The following is a 19,874-nucleotide window of genomic DNA, read 5'->3' as shown; positions in this document are numbered from 1 at the left end:
CAATGTCACTCCATCATATCATGGCCAGAAGATAACAGAGTCAGAAACACAAGTAGAGTATCAACGATTGAAGGACCACGAGAATGCAATGCATTCTGACCGACCTAGAAGGGGCCGATAGGTTACCGCATGCTTGATTCGTCGGGATCGACAAATTTGTACCGTGTATCGATGGCACTTCTTATCTATCTTATCATTACAATGTTTAATTATGGTGGTGATTTTTTGTATGCGTAAGACTAAGGGCCTATTTGGATTGCTACCAAAAACATGCCCTACCAATATTTTGGTAATTTGAATAGTACTTGTGTTTGATTTCGATTGAAGCCTATTCATTGGTAATACGTAATCTAGATTTGAGATTATGTAGAACATTCTTCACTACAATTTTACATTTTGGCAGCAAACCAAATATGATCAAATGCAATTTTACCTTACCAAATATTTGTTAGTGCCAAAACTTGCTTATATTTTGGCACTAACAAAATATTTGTACCGTAACATTCCAAATAGGCCCTAAAAAATAATAAAATTGTATTTTACCAGTCTTGGAGATTTTAATCTTGTATAGTTTTCAACATAAAAAGATTTGATAACTATTGATATTTATAAAAAAATATAAAGCACAGTATAAAATCGCCCTCCCCTAGGGCGGCAAGGGGGCCGCCTGCAAAATTCCAGGCCCCCCGCTGCCCATTTGCAGGCGGCCCCCCGCACAGTACAAAATCGCCCTAGCGGAGGGCGGCAAGGGGGCCGCCTGCAAATTTCGTTGACGGCCGTCGCCCGAGAGCGAACGGAGGCGACGGCCGTCTGCCACGTCACTTTCGCCGCCCTCTGGGATGGCGATTTTTAAAAATCGCCCTCCCAGAGGGCGGTAGGCGACCACTTCTGTCAATTTTCAAAATGAAAAATTATTTTTGTAAAACTTTTAATAAAAAAAATTAAAAATAAAAAAAACTCCTCACACCACCGCAAGCAACAACGACACTGGATAATGGGCCTGCGAGTGTATCTGGGCTGCACGTACTCGCACGCGGCCTGCTTAGCTGCTAACCGACATTTCGGCCGCTCGCGCTTGCCTGGGGTCTACTCGGCTGCTCGCACACGATACGGGCCGCACGCGATGAAGGGCCTCCTTGCCTAACGGGCCGCACTGGCCGAGCCTCGTGCATTATCGGGCCGACGCACGCAGTTTTGGACCGTCGCTAGCTTTCGGGCCTTATTCATTTTGCCTTTATTTTTTTCGCTAAAAATCATTTAATGTTTACATAACTAATTTTTAATCACTTTGAACCATCATTTTAATATATATGAAATTGTTGTGCAATAATTTGCTTTTTTATAATGACATCCGTTTCCTAATATGTAAAGCGGTATAAAATTTGAAGATTTGCTACGTATGGACCAATTTGAGATTTTGTACACTCCGTTTCGTCCGTATGTGCGAGACCCGATGGTTTTTTTTCCGCACGCGGTTTTCTCTTGGAAGTGTTTTTTTTTATGGACTGGTTTTTTATCCGACCGTTTTTTTCGTGGGTGGCGATTTCTTTTCACGGTTTTTTTTTGGTGAGCCCGGTTTTTTCCACCACCGTTCCCGATCAGTTATTTGGGTGCGCACGTTGAAGGATTGATTGAAGCGTAAACCGAGTTAGATACAATTACATAGCTTAGGAATTACAACACAGGAATTACAAAGTCCAAGAATAAGAATTACATGGAAGTAGGATACAAACATCTTCTTAACCTATATTAGAAAAACAGAAAACACAAGCAAGACTCGTATATGCACCCAATATTTAGTATGGATACTAAGAGTCTCGCTCGACGTTACTCATATATGCACCCAGATTTAAAAAAAAAACAGAGCAATTTCCTATTGGACGTGATGCATCTGCTTTTATTGCATTTAAATAAGTATGCAAGCAATATTGACAATCCATATTTATTTGATATTCACCCGTTGCAACGCACGGGCATATTTGCTAGTAATGGATATTTTGAAGCAAACCAACCAGCCACCTGAAGGAAACCTAATGGTAAGGGTATGAAAGAGATCCAATAAGAAAGAGCCTCCGCCGCCCCTAGGGGGTAGAACCCTAGCCTCCGCCGCCGCCCCTCCTCCTCCCTCCTCTGTGCTTCGCCGCCGCCGGAGCTCGTCGCCGGCAAAGCCGGGCGACGCGCTGGGATGGCGGCGGCGGGGCCATCCTCCTCGGCTCCACCTCGCCCCGGCGCGGGCGTGGCGACGATGGCGGCGGGACGGCGAGGTCGTGGTGACGGGGACGGCGCGGCGTTGGGCGCGGCGGTGGGGCGCTCGGTGTTGGCTCTCCGCGGCTCCAGCGACGGGCGACTGCGTCGCCAGATCTGGTCTCCCCGCTTGGCCGGGGTGACCGGAGATGGGCTCGGTCGACGCCGGCACCGCTCCGCGAACCTGGCAGGAGGGTGGCTAGCGGCGGCGATGGTGGCGGATGTGGCAACGACGAAGTTGCCGACAACGGCGGCGGACTGCGGCGTGTGCCGCGACGCCGGCCCTCGTCAAGAACCTCGCCACCACGAGGAAGGCGCGGCGCCCTCGTCAATGCTCCGGCTGTGAACACCGTGCCCGTGATGCCTTCCTCCATGATGCCGGCGACCCGCGCTTCGCGCTGCACCTCCGATCCGCACCACCCCGGTCGGATCTGGACGGCTGGCGTCTGGCGGCGCTGGCTAGCGACGGTGGCGGCTGACGGTGGCGGCTGGACAGGGGTGTCCGTGGCGGTGGCGATGGTGGCTGACGGTGGCGGCTGGCGACGGTGGTGGCTGTGGCAGTGGCGGTGGCGGCTGTCGACGATGGTACCTATGGCGGCGATGGTTAAAGGCCATCATCCGGCTGACGGTGCATCGTCGTCGGCGGCGGTATGTGGAGGCGGGGAAGGGGTCTGGCGGCGGGGAAGGAGGAGTCCGGGTGCGGGCGCGCCATCGATGGTGGGAACAATTGTGGGCTGTGGCCTTTGCCGAATCGCTGAAGGGACAATGTTGTTGACCGACAACGATCTTTCTTGTGCGGATTGGTGGTGTGGGTTTGGACAGGGAATCGTGGGCGAAAGCCTTGCTGAGCCATTTGGCCGGCTGACAACGACGACGCTGTTTGGCGTCGTTCCCCTCCTTGGAGGCGTTGTTTTAGCATACCCATTTCCTTTCCCTACCATATTCTCCGGGTGAAAACCTTGCTTCGGTTCCGAACGAGCGGTGGCGGCGATCCACGTCGCATCCTCCTTGGGGCACCGCTTTGGAGAAACCTCTTCGTACAAGGATATTGTCATTGGTCTATGCATTGGCTTCGAACTTCAGTCTTAGGCCTGGACGAGGCCTTCTAGCTCCACATTTTGTTTTGCTTTTCTCTGTTTGGGTCCTCTCTTCTCTTGTTTGGTGTGTTCAACTTGTCTTGAACTACACTCTCTTCTGAAGTGGATCTTTGTAATAATTGGCTATAGTTATTTTTGAGCAAAGGCCGGGATATTATATTCCATTATCTAAAAAAATATGTATATATAGGAAAAAAGAAAAAAAATGCATATACACATTCAAAACTCAAAAGAAGCCCAAACTGAAAGGATTACTAACCCTCCCACCACCCACCATTTCAGGCCTATTGGCCCAATAGCAGAACAAAGCCCAAATGCATTTCTAACCCTATCTCTTCTCAGTTGAGTTCTCACCTCCCCCAGCCGCCAGCCGCCGGGCGCCTAGGCCGAGGCGCCGTCGCCGTGCCAGCCCAGCCGCCTGCCCGCCTCGCCGGTCGCCCACTCGCCCTGCGCCCCGTCGCCCGTGGCGGCACGGCCCCCCGGCCGCCGCGCGCACTCGCGCGTCGCGCCCGCTGACGCTGTCGTGACGCCGCGTCGCCGCCTCGGCGCCTCCCCGGTCCGGCGACCGGCGGTCCCCGGTCACCGGCCAGCGCAGAACTGCAGCAGCGGTGAGGAAGAGGAACTGTCGAATTGACTAACTGAGGATATTGCTTGTAGCTTGTTCTTGATGAGCTAAATGATAAGCCACATATATTCTAGATTTCTAGTAATCTAGTTGAAAGTAATTTCAGGAATTTGATTGTCTTATGCTTGTTCTTGATGAGCTAAATGATGAGCCACAGATATTCTAGATTTCTAGTAATCTAGTTGAAAGTAATTTCAGGAATTTGATTGTCTTATGCTTGTTCTTTGATGATAAGCCATAGAGATTCTAGTGCATCATTGGTTTTTACAAGTTCCCTTCTCTGATTCAGAATTTCAGACTGAAGTATATTGGTTATTTTAGCTTGTGAATAACTATATAGATTAGGATTTAGAAACCAGTGCTGCTTTGCTCAATTGCTCTTTGATATTGTTGTTTGTATGTTTGAAACATGAAGAGAAAAAAATGGTCCCATGGTTAATCTAAATTTTTTTTAGAAAAAGCTGCTGTAAAAAAGAGAACTCAAGAACCAACTGGTCCAAGTCAATCATTTTCAAAATATTAAGAAACGGAAAGTTCTTTAAATTATAAGATTTCTTATCATTTTGCCATTTTGTATGCTCTATAAATTTGATATGTTTTGTCATTTAATAGTTTAGTACTATACTCTAATATGCTTAACGCATTCAATTTATGGTCAATTCTATCCATCTATGACTTTATGAAATCATGTTTATACCGTTACATATTATACAACTATTAGATTTTGGGTTGGAAAATTTTTTCTATCTCTAATAATTTCGAATACCCAAGTTGAAAAACCTGGGCCTGCCCCTGCCATCACTGTACATTTCTTTATGGTAGGAAGATTCATGAATTCTTGTTACATGATTCACTTACAGTTTCAAATTAAATGGCATTGTTTTGTAGTTATATAATGGATCCTAAAATGAAGCAACTTCAAGAAGCACTGGTTGACATTGAAACTGATGCAGAGCAGCTTCTTCTGGCAAGGCATCAGGTATTTATGAGTTGCCGACTTGCCTTTTTCTTGTTAATATGTTAGATAGGTATTGATACTGATAACTTTATGTTTTTCTGTGATAACCAGTTAGTGGAAAACGATAGGATAAGGAATGGTAATAGGGAAGCACTGACAGCCCTCCGGAAAAGAGCCAAGACAACCAAAACTAGTGTTCCGACCCCCTTTGAAATCATAATGAAAGGGTTGGAAGGAACCTCTGGCAAGCAGCTGGTAAAGGAGATATGCCCAACATGTGGAGATCATGACCCCAAGGAAGATACATGGTTAATGTTTCCAGGATCAGATATCTTTGCTCGTGTTCCATTTCATGTGGCCCACACTGTTCTAGACAAAGGTACACTCTTGATCTATTTTCAATACTGTTGAGGAAGGCCTCTATTGTCCATTTTAAAGTGCAGCAAGGATTAAAAAAAAATTATTCACTTGCGGTTGTGTCATCTAGGAGCATAACTTGTTCTTTTGTCAAATTAACTCATTGTCTTCATTTTCATAATGATGCAGATCAAGAACGACTAGACTATGACACCAAGAAGCTACAGAGCTTTGTGAAGGAGAAATCGTTTGTGATATCAGAGAAAGGTGCCCTTGCAGACAGAATCAGCCCCGGCATCGTGAAATCCCTCGTCAGCCTTACAGATAAACCCAAGTAGGCACAAGAGAGAAGGTATCAGAGCATGTCTGTCTGCTCCACTCGGCAAGAAAGCTGTGCATCCACTGAAACGAAGCATCCGTTGGGCTCACCTGTAACCTGTTGTGCTATCGACTGCGATGTTGTTTTTTGCTTGGAACATGTGGCCCTGTTTTTCCGTGCTGTCATTCTGTGACATTAGCTAGGCTGCTGTTGATTAGTTTTTAGGCAACCTCTAATCCTATATTGTTATGAATTGTATGACTAGGTTAGGCTATATGACAGTACTTCATTTCAGGCGCAGTTTTCATAGGGAAGTCTGCTTCTGCATGTGCTAGTCGTTGATCTGAAAATTCAGGTCTTACAAAAGTTTGACCAGATGATAATACCCGGGGTTTTTTTTAAACCTTTGACACCGCAATATTTGATGTTGCCACAAGTCATTATTATGTCGTGGTGGTTTTAACCTATGCCACAAGTCGTATTATGGGCATGTTCACTTTGTTGTTCAACAATACCAAATTTTAGTAAAACAACAAACTAAACACATTATTATTGATGCTATACTACCAAACTTTAATAATTCTAGAAGTTCCCACTATTAAAAAGTCTAAGACATTAAACTAAACACAACCAACGCTACTGAAATTTGGCGATACGAAAATGTGCCAATTTTGGTATTGTAGAAAGTAAATTGGTATTGTAGAAAGTGGATAAGAACTGAACAAGCCCTATATTCGATTTTGTGCAACTTTTATCATATATGATTTTCTGAAATTAATTTGGTTTGTTGGCTTACCAAAAGCAACCAAAATTAGAATTGATTTTAGAATTTTGAAACTTCATTTTAAATTGTTTTGGATTTTTTTTCTAATTTTCAGTATCCCTCATTCTAAGTCATTCATAATACAGATAACAAATTCGCTATTATAATTGCTTATCTTTTGGTCCTGTTTGGTAGAGCTCCAACTCCTAATTTTAGTTCCAAGAGTTAGGTCTGGAGTGGAGGAGTTATGGAGCAGCCTAAACCCAACTCCAACTCTCTAGTTTTTTCGGGAATACGCAAAAGGATTGCGTACTTTTTGTATTAAGAGGAATAAAATTTATACAAACGGCAAACAAAGAAGGGAGAGAGTGAGAAAAAAGAGAAAAAGGAAAACAAGCACTTAAGCCTACTCTCGCTATTACAATGTGACGACCGAACGACCAAACACGCTAACTAGGGAGCACTAGCAACATGGGATGGGCAAGATGCCACAGGGCGGCCTCTTGCGCCATGGCTGTGACAACCTCAGGCCAGGACCGGGAACGGTTGTTGAACACACGATTGTTCCTTTCCTTTCAAATGGACCAAGCGCCAAGAGTCACAATTGTATCGAACCCACTACGACGCTCCCTCGGAACTTTGAGCCGGCAAGAGCAGTGCCACTCATGGAAGGAATTAGTGCCAGAGGGGAAACACTAAGGGAGACCGAGGCTCGAAAGGATAGTCCACCATAGCTGGAGGGACTCCGGGCACACAATCAGAATGTGGTCGATTGTCTCTTCCAGTTGGTCGCAGAAGGCACAATAGGTTGGGTGCGGCAGTCCATGCTTCTCTAGTCGGTCAGCCGTCCAGCAGCGTCGGTGAGCGACCAGCCACATGAAGTAGCGACATCGGGGCGGGGCAAAAGATCGCTAGATTGGCAGGTGCCGAAACGAGATCCTGCCCGAGAAGAGGTCAAGGTAAGCCGACCGGGTGGAGTACGACCCCGAACTCTCCCACCTCTAGATGAAAGAATCAGGATGACCCTCTTAGAGAGTTGTTGTTCACAACGACGACCAAATCTGCAAGTATTGCAGGATTGCCTGGACTCCCAAGGAGCCATGGAGATCGCGGATTCAATGGTTGTTGGCCAACGCATCAGCGACCATAGAGCTCGGGTGCCAAAGAACTCCAACTCTCTAGTTAATTTATGAGAGAGTACGACCCCATTTGGCACAGCTCCAGCTCCCAACTCCAACTTACCTAGAGCTAGAGTTGTGCCAAACGGTACAAATTCTCTGTTTTCTGGAGTGGAGTTTGCAGAGCAGCTCCACAATTTTGTACTACGGGGATGGAGCTAGGTTTTTCTGCTCCACAGCTCCACTTCACCCCAAAAGACCCACTACCCTTTAATTTTTTATGTATTTACACAAAAATGCCATTGAACTACCCTAAACTCCTCCTCCCATTCTCTCTCCTCCCATCTTCTCCGGCAAAATCCGGCGGCGGGCGGGCTGGCGGCGCCGGCGCCGGCGGCAACCAGCGGCGGTCGGGCTCAGCGGCGCGCGGGCTGGTCGGCGGCGCGCGGGCTGGCGGCGGAGCGTGGGCTGGCGGCGGCGCACGGGGTCGGCAGTGGCGCGCGGGCTGGTCGGCGACGCACGTTCTCAGCGGCGGAGCGGGGGCTGGCGGCGGCGTGCGGGCTTGGCAGCGGCGCGGGGGCTGGCCGGCTGGCGGCGAGGATTCCTTTTTTTTTCTTTTTTTTCAATTTTTTTCAGATCTGGAGCTAAAAATTTGCCAAACACTTTTGATGGGTCTGCAACTCCAATAGGAGCTAGCTCCAACTAGAGTAGAAGTTTAGAGCTGGGAGTTGGAGTTTGGAGCCCTACCAAACGGGGCCGTACATTCAGCTCTACTCTAGGTAGAGCTGAAATTTTTTGACTGAGCTGTAGAGCTGTGCCAAACAGGCTCTTTATAACTGTTTATCAACTGTATCCCATATATACATGATGAAGAAAAAAGAGGGCTAGACGGGGAGGATGCCCAAAAATAGCGGCGAGCGATACTGCGCATGCGCGCGGGACGTGCGGTGCGGAGCAACGTGGTGGGCTGAGCGAGCGGACGAAAGCGCGCACCTACACAAGCACGCGCGCGCGCGCGCCAAAGAGGAAACCGCTGGGTTTCCGTTCCACGGCCGGGGCGCGTGGCGTGGGCGTGTGGTGGTGCCGTGCGCCGCGCGCGCGCCCTCTTCGCCCTTGCCTGCCGCGCGCGTCGTCCAATGGCGCCAGCGGCCACCGGCGGTGGCGGCGGCGAGGACGACGCGGCGGTGCCGCTGCTGCTGCCCGTGCTGCCGCCGGCGGCGGGGTGGTGCAGCTGGGAGTGGGAGGACGTGGCGATCTCCGCGGGGCTGGTGGCGGTGCAGCTCGCGGGCGCGGCGTACATGGTGGTGCTCGCGCCGGTGCTGGCGCTCGGCCTCGACCCGCTCTTCCTCGTCACCTTCGGCAGCCTCGCCACGGGCCTCTTCACCCTCCCTTTCGCCATCAACCTCGAGAGGAAGAGATGGCCGTCGCACCTCAACGCCAACCACCTTCTTCTCCGCCTCTTCTTGCTCGCCCTCGGAGGGTATGCATGTATAACATGTCAATCGGGAAGTGGATTTTAATATATCCTCTCATTGTTTACATCGTTTACATGTCACTTAAATATTATGACAAAAACTAAGAAAATGTATTAACATGTGATATATCGCTTCATAAATATACAAGAAAAAAATTTAAACTTCTACGTCTCGCAACGAAAAAAACAAATTTGACTCTAAATATACGTTAACTAGTTGTGGTTTAATTTGTTTTTTTTCATTACGAGATGTATAAATTGAATTTGAACTTGTATGTTTGTGGAGTATTATATCGCGTATTAATACACCTTTTTTTATCACAACCATTTAAGTGACGTGAAAAAAATAAAGGGATATCCCCTTGAGAGATTAAAATAGTTTTCCCGTCAAACGATTATTATCACATTTTGTGCAAAACATGTCTGATGACAGATTTATATCGATCCTTGTCGTTGGCTGCAGGGTGACGGTGTTCCAGGCGCTGATGCTGCACGGCATGAAGAAGACGTCGCCGGCCATCGCCTCCACCATGCCCAACCTCGCCCCGGTCTTCATCTTCGTCGTCGCCGCGTGCCTCGGCTTCGAGAGGGTCGACCTCAGCTGCCGGTACACGAGGGCCAAGATCGCCGGGACGGTGCTGTGCCTCGCCGGCGCCGTCACCATGAGCGTCCTGCAGAGCCCCGCCGCCGCCGCCGCCACGCGTAGCAGCAGCCACAGGACGACGACGGCGGCGGCGGCGAACGCCGGCGGGGGGGACTGGGCCGTCGGGTGCGCGTGCCTCCTGGGCGCGGTGCTGGTGGTGTCCGGCACCACCGTGCTGCAGGCGGCCACCATGGTGCACTTCCCGGCGCCGTTCACGCTCTGCTCCGCCACGTCGCTCGCCGGCGCGGCGCTCACGGGGGCGTTCCAGGCCGCCACCGCCGCGGGCGGGCTCAGCCCCGGCACGCCGCAGATCAGCCTCCAGATCATCCTCTCCCTCCTCCTCGTGGTAACTACTTCCTCCGTCCCTAAATGTTTGACGCCGTTGACTTTTTTAACCATGTTTGACCGTTCACCTTATTCAAAAAGTTTAAGTAATTATTAATTCTTTTCCTATCGTTTGATTTATTGTTAAATATACTTTTATGTTTATATATAGTTTTACGTATTTCACAAGAGTTTTTGAATAAGACGAACAGTCAAACATGTTTAAAAAAGTCAACGGCGTCAAATATTTAGAGACGGAGGGAGTATTATATATAGTGAAGTAGTATATATTCCCTCCATACTTATAAAGGAAGTTGTTTAGGATAATGTTTAAGTCAAACCTTGAAATATAAATCATGAATAACTCTCAAGTTGTTGAGTTTAAAAATATAAAAATTATATGAATAGATTTGTCTTGAAAAATACATTTATAAAAGTATACATATATCAATTTTTCAATAAATATTCTTATAGAAAAAAGAAGTCAAAGTTGTGTTTTAGAGACCGTGTCGCTGTCCTAAACGACTTCCTTTACGAGTACGGAAGGAGTATACTAGTTAACACATCAAATTAAACCATGAATGATGAATATGCAAATTGATCAACACTAGCGCTTGCCTAGGCTAGCGGTGAACCGGCCACCACCACCTCGCAATCAGCATAATTAAAAAAAAACGAGCTTTGAAAGGAGAGACGTTTTCCAAATATTTTTTAAGAAGAAATTATGAGTGTATTGGAGATTGAATGGGGGATCTTAGGGTTGAACACTACCACACACACCTTTACTATTGCACTATCAAGCAAATCTCAATTCCATAACCAGCATCACTATCGTTCCTTATTATCCGGTAGCGAGCAATCAGTAGTGATTGATCGTATCACTGTTGATACATACCGGTTTAGACTTTAGAAAAAGGAGAAAAAAAACATTATGAGGTGAACTGGCAATGATGAGTCATGCATGTTAATGTTTGTTTTATTAGTGTAAGGAATAAGGATGCTACGGGTGACTATTGATGGATGGATCATGGAGGCGTATGTATGCAGGGCGGGCTAGTAAGCTCGGTGTGCGTGATGTTCCAGACATGGGCGCTGGAGAAGAAAGGGCCCGTGGTGGTCTCCCTCTTTAGCCCGACGCAGACCGTCGGATCGGCGATCTTCTCGGCCTTGTTCTTGGGTAGGGTGGTCCACCCAGTGAGGTATAGTTCTTCTCTCACTATGTGCATATATAGGGCATGTTTGGTACAGCTCCAACTCCTAAATATAACTCCAGGAGTTGAGTTTGGAGTGGAGTTGTGGAGCTGCCAAAACCCAGCTCCACAACTCTAGTACATTTTGTGAGAGAACTCCACCCAACTCCACTCCCAATTTTGGTGGAGCTGAAACTGTTTGGTTGAGCTCCAGCTCTGGAGTTGGAGCTGTGCCAAACAGGCCCATATACTCACTCTCTCCATTTTTTAAATAGATGATGCTGTTAACTTTTGAATACATGGTCGACCATTCATCTTATTCAAAAATTTTATACAAATGTATAAAATATAAATTATGCTTAAAGTACTTTAAGTGATAAAACAACTCACAACAAAAAAAATATATAATTACGTAAATTTTTTAGATAAACTGAATGGTCAAATGTGTGATAAAAAGTCAACAGTGTTATCTATTTGAAAAAACAAAAGTAGTATATACCTAAAAATCTAATGGATTCATTGGGTCTAATCTATGTTAAGCGAAACATGACATGTAGGACCTCTTGAAACAACAATAATTGTGCTAACATAAGTTCAATGTGTACCGCTTGTGTTTAGAAACTTAGATATGCATGACTGCAATTTAGTTCGTGCTAGATTTTCCAAAAGCAAACTGATTTGCTCTTGGTTATGTATGGATGCATGCAGCATGCTGGGAATGGTTTTCCTGTTCTCCGGCCTTTATGTCGTTCTGTGGGCTAAGAAGAAAGAATGCCAGGTTGACAGAATGGTTGAGGACGGAACAGCCAACGATATAGAGAAACCGCTGTTATTTCAAGATTAGCGTGTAAATTGTATAGCTTTCTTCCTTTGATTCCTGTATAGCGTCTGAAAGGTATTTTATTGAAAAAGAATATTTAGGGCGCTATGGGTAACCAAAAAAAATCCATTTAAATGAGCTTGCTAATCAAAACATTGTCACCAGAAGGGCAAGACTAGACCACAACATTCCTTGCTATGTGGTAAATTTAAGTACTATCATAACTCCTCTCAGCAAAATTTACTTGTGAAACAAATCATCGTACCTTGAGATAAAATTCTGACAGGACCGGTATAGACAAAATTCTTGCTATGCGGTAAAACAGATCAAATGCACTATATCAATCCATCAGGTGATCATTATAACACGTCCAGTAACAATAATGTACATCGGAAGTTCAATGAAATTTGCAAGCACGTTACTCCAAACAACAAAATTTGGAACAATATTGTTTTGCTCGATGTAAGCAATAACTTAACTAAACTCTGTACAATGAAACAGTAGAGTGTATACTTTTCTTGAAATCCCAATCTCAGGAAAGAATGTTGCAAAAAGTATTTGTGAGCAATGTTGGATTCTAAAACTCTGCAGAGCCTGGAACCCGGGGAAATGGAATGGTGTCTCTAATGTTGTCCATTCCAGTTGCAAACTGTACTAGTCTTTCAAATCCAAGACCAAAACCAGCATGAGGAACTGTTACAGAAAAGGTGGAAATTCGTTATGGATCATGACAGGGGGGAAATCATGCTACCGAATAACAAATTTTAAATGATCTGTAATGTAAAAGGAGAAATTGCATTATCCAGCTCATTTTGATATTTGAAATTTAACCTGATCCATATCGACGTAGATCTAAGTACCACCAGTAGCTATCTTTGTTAAGATTTAACTCATCCAAGCGAGCTTCAAGGTAATCAAGACGTTCTTCCCTTTGGCTTCCACCAATGAGTTCACCAACCTGAAATTGAACAGGAAAAGAGTTATATTACAAATCAACTAATTCAAATATGCTAGAAGCTTTGCCTCCATTTTGTCTATTTATATACTCGGAATTTTACATATGATGTATTGTTTGAGATGTCAGCTATTGGTGTATATGCTTACCCGAGGAACCAATAGATCCATTGCAGCAACTGTTTTACCATCATCATTCTCTCGCATATAGAAAGCTTTGATTTCCTAAGCAAAATAAAAGGAAATTTTGAAGTATGACAACTTTGTTAATGAACTAGTTAATCACAGACCAGTGACGATATAAACCTTTGGATAATCTCTAATTATCACCGGGCGCCCACCAAAAGCAACTTCTGTGATATATCTTTCATGCTCACTTTGCAGATCCAATCCCCATTTGACCTATGGATGGTTCAAAAGACAAAAGAAAGAGGCATTATTTTTGTAAAATAATCACTCGCATTCTTGCATTTACCCATTTGCCTACTCAGGGACAGTTGTTGAAGGATCCACAGTACACAGAACTGAGTATGTAGAAGTAGAAAACAAACAGGTAATTTTGTGCACACTAATTAAAATTAAACAAATCAAATTATCAGTAACTACAAAAAGTATAAGCATTTGTTCTATCAACAAGCATGTTGACATGCCATCCAACACCAAAGACAGATATGCAGTCAATTTTCGTTTCCTGGTTAGGACTTTAAATAGAACACAAGGAACAAAATTGTAATGTAGTCCAAATGAGAATATGAGAATATAAATAATTGAATTTGTGTGTTACCGGGAACTCAAATTTCTTCTTGGACCCAACAAGTAGCTCAATAGCATCAGAATATGACAAGTGAACAAAGTTTTTCTCAACTACGTCCTGCAAGAAGAAACATTTTCAATATTTCAGCATGAAACTTGACCAAAACAATCCATAGTGCAGCAACAGAAGAAAGATCTGAGAGGAATACATTTAATCTATCGATGATCCCTTTTTCAATCCATGTATTAAAGAAATCCATATCTTCTTTGCAGTTCTCTAGAACATACTTCACCTGTATCAAACAAGCAGTAACTAGGTAAATGGTGTAAGCATATAGAGACATCTTCCCCACAATTCAGCAAGTCAGTAACTGTGAAGCATCCATAAAATATTGTCTGAATGAAATAATCACTAACAGAGTTGAGCACCAAGCAAAAAAGGGCACCTACTACATACTGGAGATATGAACTCGCACATGCCATGTCATCATTTAGATCCGCAAAGGCAAGTTCAGGCTCAATCATCTTCCCCGGAACACAAACCAACAAAAAAAAAACCTGTAAATTAAGAGTTCTGGAATTTAAAATTCTGAAAGAAACATAAATGTAAAAGAATATTGCGATACCCAAAATTCAGCCAAATGTCTTGAGGTGTTTGAATTTTCAGCTCTAAATGTTGGACCAAAAGTGTAAACCTGTAGAATAAGCAATGTCAGGAAACAGAAACACTGGTTACAGCTATATCAAATACGACAGAAAATTATTTCAAATGAATCTGGCAAATGAAAATTTACATCTGATAGAGCTGTAGCGTATGTTTCACCATTCAGTTGCCCAGACACTGTCAGAAATGCTGGTTTGCAGAAGAAATCCTAGCATAGATACAAGCAAATAACCATTGTTACGAAAACCACAAAGACATTGAAACATTTGGATTACTTGAACAGCTGTTGGCATGCAGTATAACAGAGCATATCACAAAAATTATACGGGTAAATTTGCTTAAAATGGGGAAGAAACATTTGACTTTTAACAACAAAAGGTTGCATAAGCATTCATTCTGAAGTTTTACCTGTGACCAATCAACCCTTCCATCCTTAGTAGAAGGAATATCCTTGACTAGAGAACCACCTTCAGCACTATTCGAAATCTGTATGACAGGGAAAAAAATCTAACAGCATTAAATAGAAACATAATGAAAGGGGTTATGGCAATTAGAAACCAAAATGGAGAGCTCTGATCATTCCATGGAATATATTGTAAACATAAAAAGATAATAAGTGATACTCAGAGCCATAAATATCTTTAAATATAGACAGATACATAAAAACCAATCATGACAAACTTAATCAACTGTTATAGCAGAACTTTAATGATTTTTAAATAAGTAAATCTGTAGATGGAAAATTCAAACTGATTTAGCAGTGCACCTAATAACATAGTGAAGCTGTTCTAAACAGACACAGAAGTACAAAACTAAAAGAAAACTTCAAGTAGTTTCTGATTTGGACAAGCATATTAGTACAGGATGATGCGGAGCACTTAATTTCTTTTTTTTTTGTGAGGAAAAAAAGAAAAAGAGCACTTAATTTCTGAACTGGAGCAAAAAGTACACTAATGGTTTTGAGGTAAAAATAGAGAAGACCAAAATGTGTGTTGCAATATGAACAGCATGTTAGTACAGGAAATGACATTATGAGCAGAACATTCCCCCAGAAACAGTAAATTTGTTACATACCAAGCAATCTGTCTATACACTACTCTATAGAATCTTATTGACGAAATACTAACCAATGTTGTCACATAAAACTGCTCCCCTGCTCCTTCACAGTCTGATGCTGTGATAATAGGGCTTGCTACCCAAACAAATCCGTTGTCTTGAAAAAATTTGTGGGTTGCGTATGCCAAAGCATTTCTCACTCTTGCCACCTAAATAAGTACAACAGTACAGTAAAAATTCCATAGAATAAGTTACATAACTAGAGAGATGAAAAATGTTGGACACCAGCCAGCTTCTTCATCATAAGAAAAAGGCACTTTCTAACGCAAAAGTTCATCTTACTACAACACATAAAACTACCAACGTTTGCACTATTTTGATGTGCAGAATATGATGCTATATCAGCAGTTTGTTGGATTCTTGCCAATATGAGAATCACACACATTTCCTGTCCATGGCTGCATTGATCATAGTCCATTGCAATTCTACATAATGTATGTATTTCATCACCACATTGGCAGATCCATATCCAAGGTTGGATTGGACAGAATGTCATCTATAAACATGCCACTTATTTTGTAATATTTGCATAGCAAACCTTGTCACAACTTGTATGCTAATTTATGAGCTAAATTAGGGAATTAACAACGCATCTAGAAAAGGATAATGATGAGCATTTTGTAGAAAAGTTGTGGACAGAAAGGGCATGATCATTTCCAAGGCATAACACAAGTCTACAGATTTAGTAGCTTCTGAGCAAAAAAAAAGTATCAGAAAAGAACTAGCAATGAGTAAAATCATACTGCGCCAAAAGTATTTGTCCGAGGACGGAGATGGGCTACAGTTCTCAGAAATTCTCTTGATGCCCGCTTCTTTTGTATAGGAAAAGATGTTGGATCACTTTCTCCAATCTGTACAAAGAAGTGAAACCTACATCAGAACACACCAAAAAAATGCACTAGAAGCGTGCTTACCTGGGATAATATTGTCTACAGCCTGATAAAGCAAAATGCAACTGCAGATTCTCAATCAACATTAACAGTCTATAGGTCTATCCTTTTGTCATGCCATCAGAAATTTCTTTATATAAAAAGAAAGCATAGGGGCGAATTTTTTTGTGCATTGTGTGTTACCACGTTAGGGATCATCAAATAACTTATTCGATATAGGAGTGTTCGGTTAACGCTCATATCTGTCTTTAACAAGAGTACAAGACTAGCATAGTAGCATACAAAAAGAGATACCTTAACTACTCCACAAGTATTTTCCTATATCAATAAATTATAGAAATTTTATTTTGATATCTGGAAATAGCTAGTTAACTCCAGAATCTGTCCACATTTCATTTAGATTTGTGAGGCACGCAAAGAAAAAAGGAAATAAAAAGGAAAAGGAGGAAACTATAGGCAGAATGAAACCATTACCACACTGATCTTTGAAACCTTCAACTCCACTTTTTGTTTACCACCTTGGCTGCTTGCTATAACTCCTTCCACTAACACAGAGGCCCCAGTAGTGATAGAGTCTATCTGACATCCACCAATGAAAATATTGACCAGTAAAATGTACTATAGCCACAAGAACACATTGGCTGCAACTATAGCAAGGAAAATAAAAGGAATTGAGACATAACTAGACAACGCTGGTGTCATTGTTGGTGCCATGTCACAATTATCAGAGTTTTATTTTCTGTGTTCACAAGATAACCATTGGATTGATCAAACTATTTTTATTGACCAGAATAACAAAACAAAATTAACATGTATTGTTTCTACTATCTAGTTGTACCCTGATTCCCTGAATGATTGCTTACCTGGTCGTAGCCTTCTGTATCAGGAGTCAATACACATTGCATGTTGGACAAGCAAGAACCATCATTAACCTGAAATAAATTTAAATTTTAGGACGCGTTAGAGATTTAAAGTAAAAGCCAATAGTCATTACCATTATTTCAGGGAACTTTAAAGTCTCCAGATGACAGTATTAACATCCTATGCATTCAGAATATGAGATACTCTGATTCATTATACTGTGCACTCATGGCATGCAGATTACTAGATTAGTATTGCTGGTCCATGAAAGACTGTCTGAAGTCTGATTACTAACACAAAAGTAGGCCTTAGAGAAATTGTCCTGATTTCTAACTTCAAAGCAGTTAATAACACAAAAGTAGGCCTTAGAGAAAAGTAGGCAAGTAACATGCTGTTTGGTTGGTTGCCACACTTTGCCACGCCACAATTTTCTAGGCATGTGTTTGGTTCGCTACCGCAATTGTGTTATGCCACACTTTTTAAACTTTGGGACCCACATGTCATGCTCTCAAATTTAGAGCTAAGCATGCCACATTTGTGGCCAACTATTTCTAAGCCACATTTGTGCCACCATGCCACAACTAGCCTAAACTTAGTTATGGCAAGGTTAGGCATCAACCAAACAACTAATGGCACACTCCACAGAACTGCTGGTATGCAAGTCAAACAGGCTGCAATTCTCATCAAAAGAAGGACGACTTATCAAACAGTCACAAAAATGATTTCTGTAATATCTATCCAGAAGTTCAGTCTTGTTATCGTAATTTGTACAAAAGTAGTACAATGAAAGCTAGTTTAGTACAATCGCATAACCATGGATCGAAATGTTTCATGAAATGTAAAATGATCAACGACATTGGGGAAGCAATGTGAATAGTGCACTGAAGGAAAGCATCTTTTCCAGCACTCCCAATTCCTAGTCCACAATGCAATTTTATGCAATGTGCGCAAACTAATCATTCGCACCGTTCATTTCATCAAACACAAGACCGCTAACCATTAGCGCCACCATCACGAATTCACGCTTCAAACAGAAAGGGATGCGAGAGCGCAAACGCAAAGCTTCCCCTCACCTCGACGAAGGTGACGGTCCTCTGGGCGCGGCAGGTGCGCACCCACCCGCGCACGGCGAGCTGCTTTCCAACCCACGCGGCGCCCTCGTCCTCCCCTCCCTTGACATCCGCCACCCGCGTCCGTCTCCTGAACTCCCCCACGGCCTCCCCCGAGGCCGCCGCCGCCGCCGCCGTGGCGGCCGGTGGCGGGGGCGGCGCCGAGGCCTGCGCGGCGGCGCAGAAGCGGCGCCACCTCGAGGTGGTGGCGGCGAGCCGGGCCGGCGTCGGGTGGAGCGGGAGGGCGGCGAACGGGCACGCCCTGGGTGGGCCCTGGAGGCGGCGCGGGGCAAGGCGGAGGAGGCGGGTCGCCGCGGCGGCCGCCATCGGCGGCGAGCGCGGGCGGCGGCGGCGGCGGAGGAGGAGGAGGGGGGTTTAAGCTATCGCGGGCCTATCTGCTTTCCTTCCCCTTTGAGCCGTCCGTTTTGTGGTCGATAGAATTACGCTTTCCTGCTCTGATTACGTAGATTGTCATGCTGCTAATACATGTCCTTTTTTTTTTTGTTAATTGGATATATTTTTTTTTGATAAAGGAAGCTTTTATTAATCTCAGACGATTACATTGTTGATAGAACCATACTAAGAAAACTCCCGGCCTCTGCATAACTAGGATGCACACAGCCAAAACACACAAACCCACAAAAGAGTTTGTAACAATAGAAGGAAAGCAGTAAAAATCAGGGAGCACCAATCTTCAAGCTAGACCGCCACCCATGTCCCTGGGTAAAACATTCCCTGACCACCTGCTCCAAGGGCTGACACGCCGCTGCAACCAAATCCCGTGAACCAGGCTTCTGAAGGATAGCCCAGGTACGAAGGAAGTGGATAGTTAAAAAAATAACCTGTAAAGGAGAAGAGATTTTTCTTTTGTCAAACACCATATCATTCCTGCAAAGCCATAATGACCAACAAATAGTGGCTGCCCCTAACAGGATAAGTGACTTCAAGTCTTTCCTAATTCCCCGTAGCCAATTACCAAACATATTGGATACACCACGTGGCGGGAAAAGCCATGTAGCCACTTGTATAATGCACCACACAAAATGGGCAAATCTGCACTCATAAAACAAATGTAATATTGTCTCATCTTTGTGACAAAAGCAACAATTCTTACTTCCTTGCCAATTGCGCTTAGCTAGGTTATCCCTTGTCAAAACTACCCCACGACGTAAATACCATAGGAAGATATTTACTTTAAGCGGTATTTTTAATTTCCAAATTACTTTGTTTATGTTGGGCAAATCTGAATGTACCAAGGCAAGATAATGCGACTTCACTGAAAATTCTCCATTTTGGGTTAAATTCCAATGAAACTTATCTTGATCCTGAGTAAGAACTAGGTTAGCGATTCGTGGAAGAAGGTTATTCCACACCACTAATTTTGGCCCAATGAGATCCCTTCGCCAAGATACATTCGGAGGGTAATTTTGTAGCACTTTTGCTACAGTATCATGTTTATTCCTAACTATATTGTATAGACAAGGATATTGTTCTCGCAATGGTGCTTCTCCCAACCACTTGTCTTCCCAAAACTTGATTTGGGCACCATCTCTCATAATGAATTTGCCAAATCGTAAAAAGTCACGCTTGACCTT

At 43.8% G+C, this 19,874-nt stretch overlaps 3 protein-coding genes across 3 annotated transcripts; 2 read left to right on the top strand and 1 right to left on the bottom strand.

Moving 5' to 3' along the window:
* The first annotated feature begins 3,681 nt into the window (after nt 1-3,681).
* LOC4343252 (uncharacterized) lies at nt 3,682-6,046 on the top strand. Its single transcript, XM_015789838.3, has 4 exons — nt 3,682-3,949; nt 4,855-4,945; nt 5,036-5,303; nt 5,471-6,046. The coding sequence occupies exons 2-4, from the start codon at nt 4,862-4,864 to the stop codon at nt 5,617-5,619; spliced, it is 501 nt and encodes a 166-aa protein (XP_015645324.1). The 5' UTR covers nt 3,682-3,949; nt 4,855-4,861; the 3' UTR covers nt 5,620-6,046.
* Nucleotides 6,047-8,441: 2,395 nt separating this feature from the next.
* Nucleotides 8,442-12,584, top strand: LOC4343251 (WAT1-related protein At5g47470). Its single transcript, XM_015789362.2, has 4 exons — nt 8,442-8,961; nt 9,419-9,944; nt 10,970-11,121; nt 11,821-12,584. The coding sequence occupies exons 1-4, from the start codon at nt 8,618-8,620 to the stop codon at nt 11,954-11,956; spliced, it is 1,158 nt and encodes a 385-aa protein (XP_015644848.1). The 5' UTR covers nt 8,442-8,617; the 3' UTR covers nt 11,957-12,584.
* Nucleotides 12,264-18,676, bottom strand: LOC4343250 (asparagine--tRNA ligase, chloroplastic/mitochondrial). The gene is made up of 15 exons (XM_015789361.2): nt 18,244-18,676; nt 17,173-17,241; nt 16,784-16,888; nt 16,163-16,270; nt 15,431-15,568; nt 14,712-14,789; nt 14,434-14,511; nt 14,266-14,334; nt 14,090-14,164; nt 13,849-13,932; nt 13,671-13,757; nt 13,193-13,288; nt 13,037-13,111; nt 12,764-12,890; nt 12,264-12,625 (listed from the first exon to the last, which is right to left on the bottom strand). Exons 1-15 carry the CDS (start codon nt 18,604-18,606, stop codon nt 12,510-12,512), a joined length of 1,668 nt encoding a protein of 555 aa, XP_015644847.1. The 5' UTR covers nt 18,607-18,676; the 3' UTR covers nt 12,264-12,509.
* Nucleotides 18,677-19,874: the final 1,198 nt, after the last annotated feature.

Source organism: Oryza sativa, chromosome 7 (assembly GCF_034140825.1).
Source record: "Oryza sativa Japonica Group chromosome 7, ASM3414082v1".
Taxonomy (NCBI): domain Eukaryota; kingdom Viridiplantae; phylum Streptophyta; class Magnoliopsida; order Poales; family Poaceae; genus Oryza; species Oryza sativa.
This window is presented reverse-complemented; position numbering and strand designations above follow the sequence as displayed.

Coding starts and splice junctions, on each gene's coding strand:
- LOC4343251 (XM_015789362.2), top strand. CDS start 8,618: ATGGCGCCAGCGGCCACCGGCGGTGGCGGCGGCGAGGACGACGCGGCG. Junction 8,962..9,418: donor TTCTTGCTCGCCCTCGGAGG/GTATGCATGTAT, acceptor CGTTGGCTGCAG/GGTGACGGTGTTCCAGGCGC. Junction 11,122..11,820: donor AGGGTGGTCCACCCAGTGAG/GTATAGTTCTTC, acceptor GGATGCATGCAG/CATGCTGGGAATGGTTTTCC.
- LOC4343252 (XM_015789838.3), top strand. CDS start 4,862: ATGGATCCTAAAATGAAGCAACTTCAAGAAGCACTGGTTGACATTGAA. Junction 4,946..5,035: donor TTCTTCTGGCAAGGCATCAG/GTATTTATGAGT, acceptor TGTGATAACCAG/TTAGTGGAAAACGATAGGAT. Junction 5,304..5,470: donor CCACACTGTTCTAGACAAAG/GTACACTCTTGA, acceptor ATAATGATGCAG/ATCAAGAACGACTAGACTAT.
- LOC4343250 (XM_015789361.2), bottom strand. CDS start 18,606: ATGGCGGCCGCCGCGGCGACCCGCCTCCTCCGCCTTGCCCCGCGCCGC. Junction 16,271..16,783: donor AGGTTTCAAAGATCAGTGTG/GTAATGGTTTCA, acceptor TTCTTTGTACAG/ATTGGAGAAAGTGATCCAAC. Junction 13,758..13,848: donor GGATCATCGATAGATTAAAT/GTATTCCTCTCA, acceptor TTCTTCTTGCAG/GACGTAGTTGAGAAAAACTT.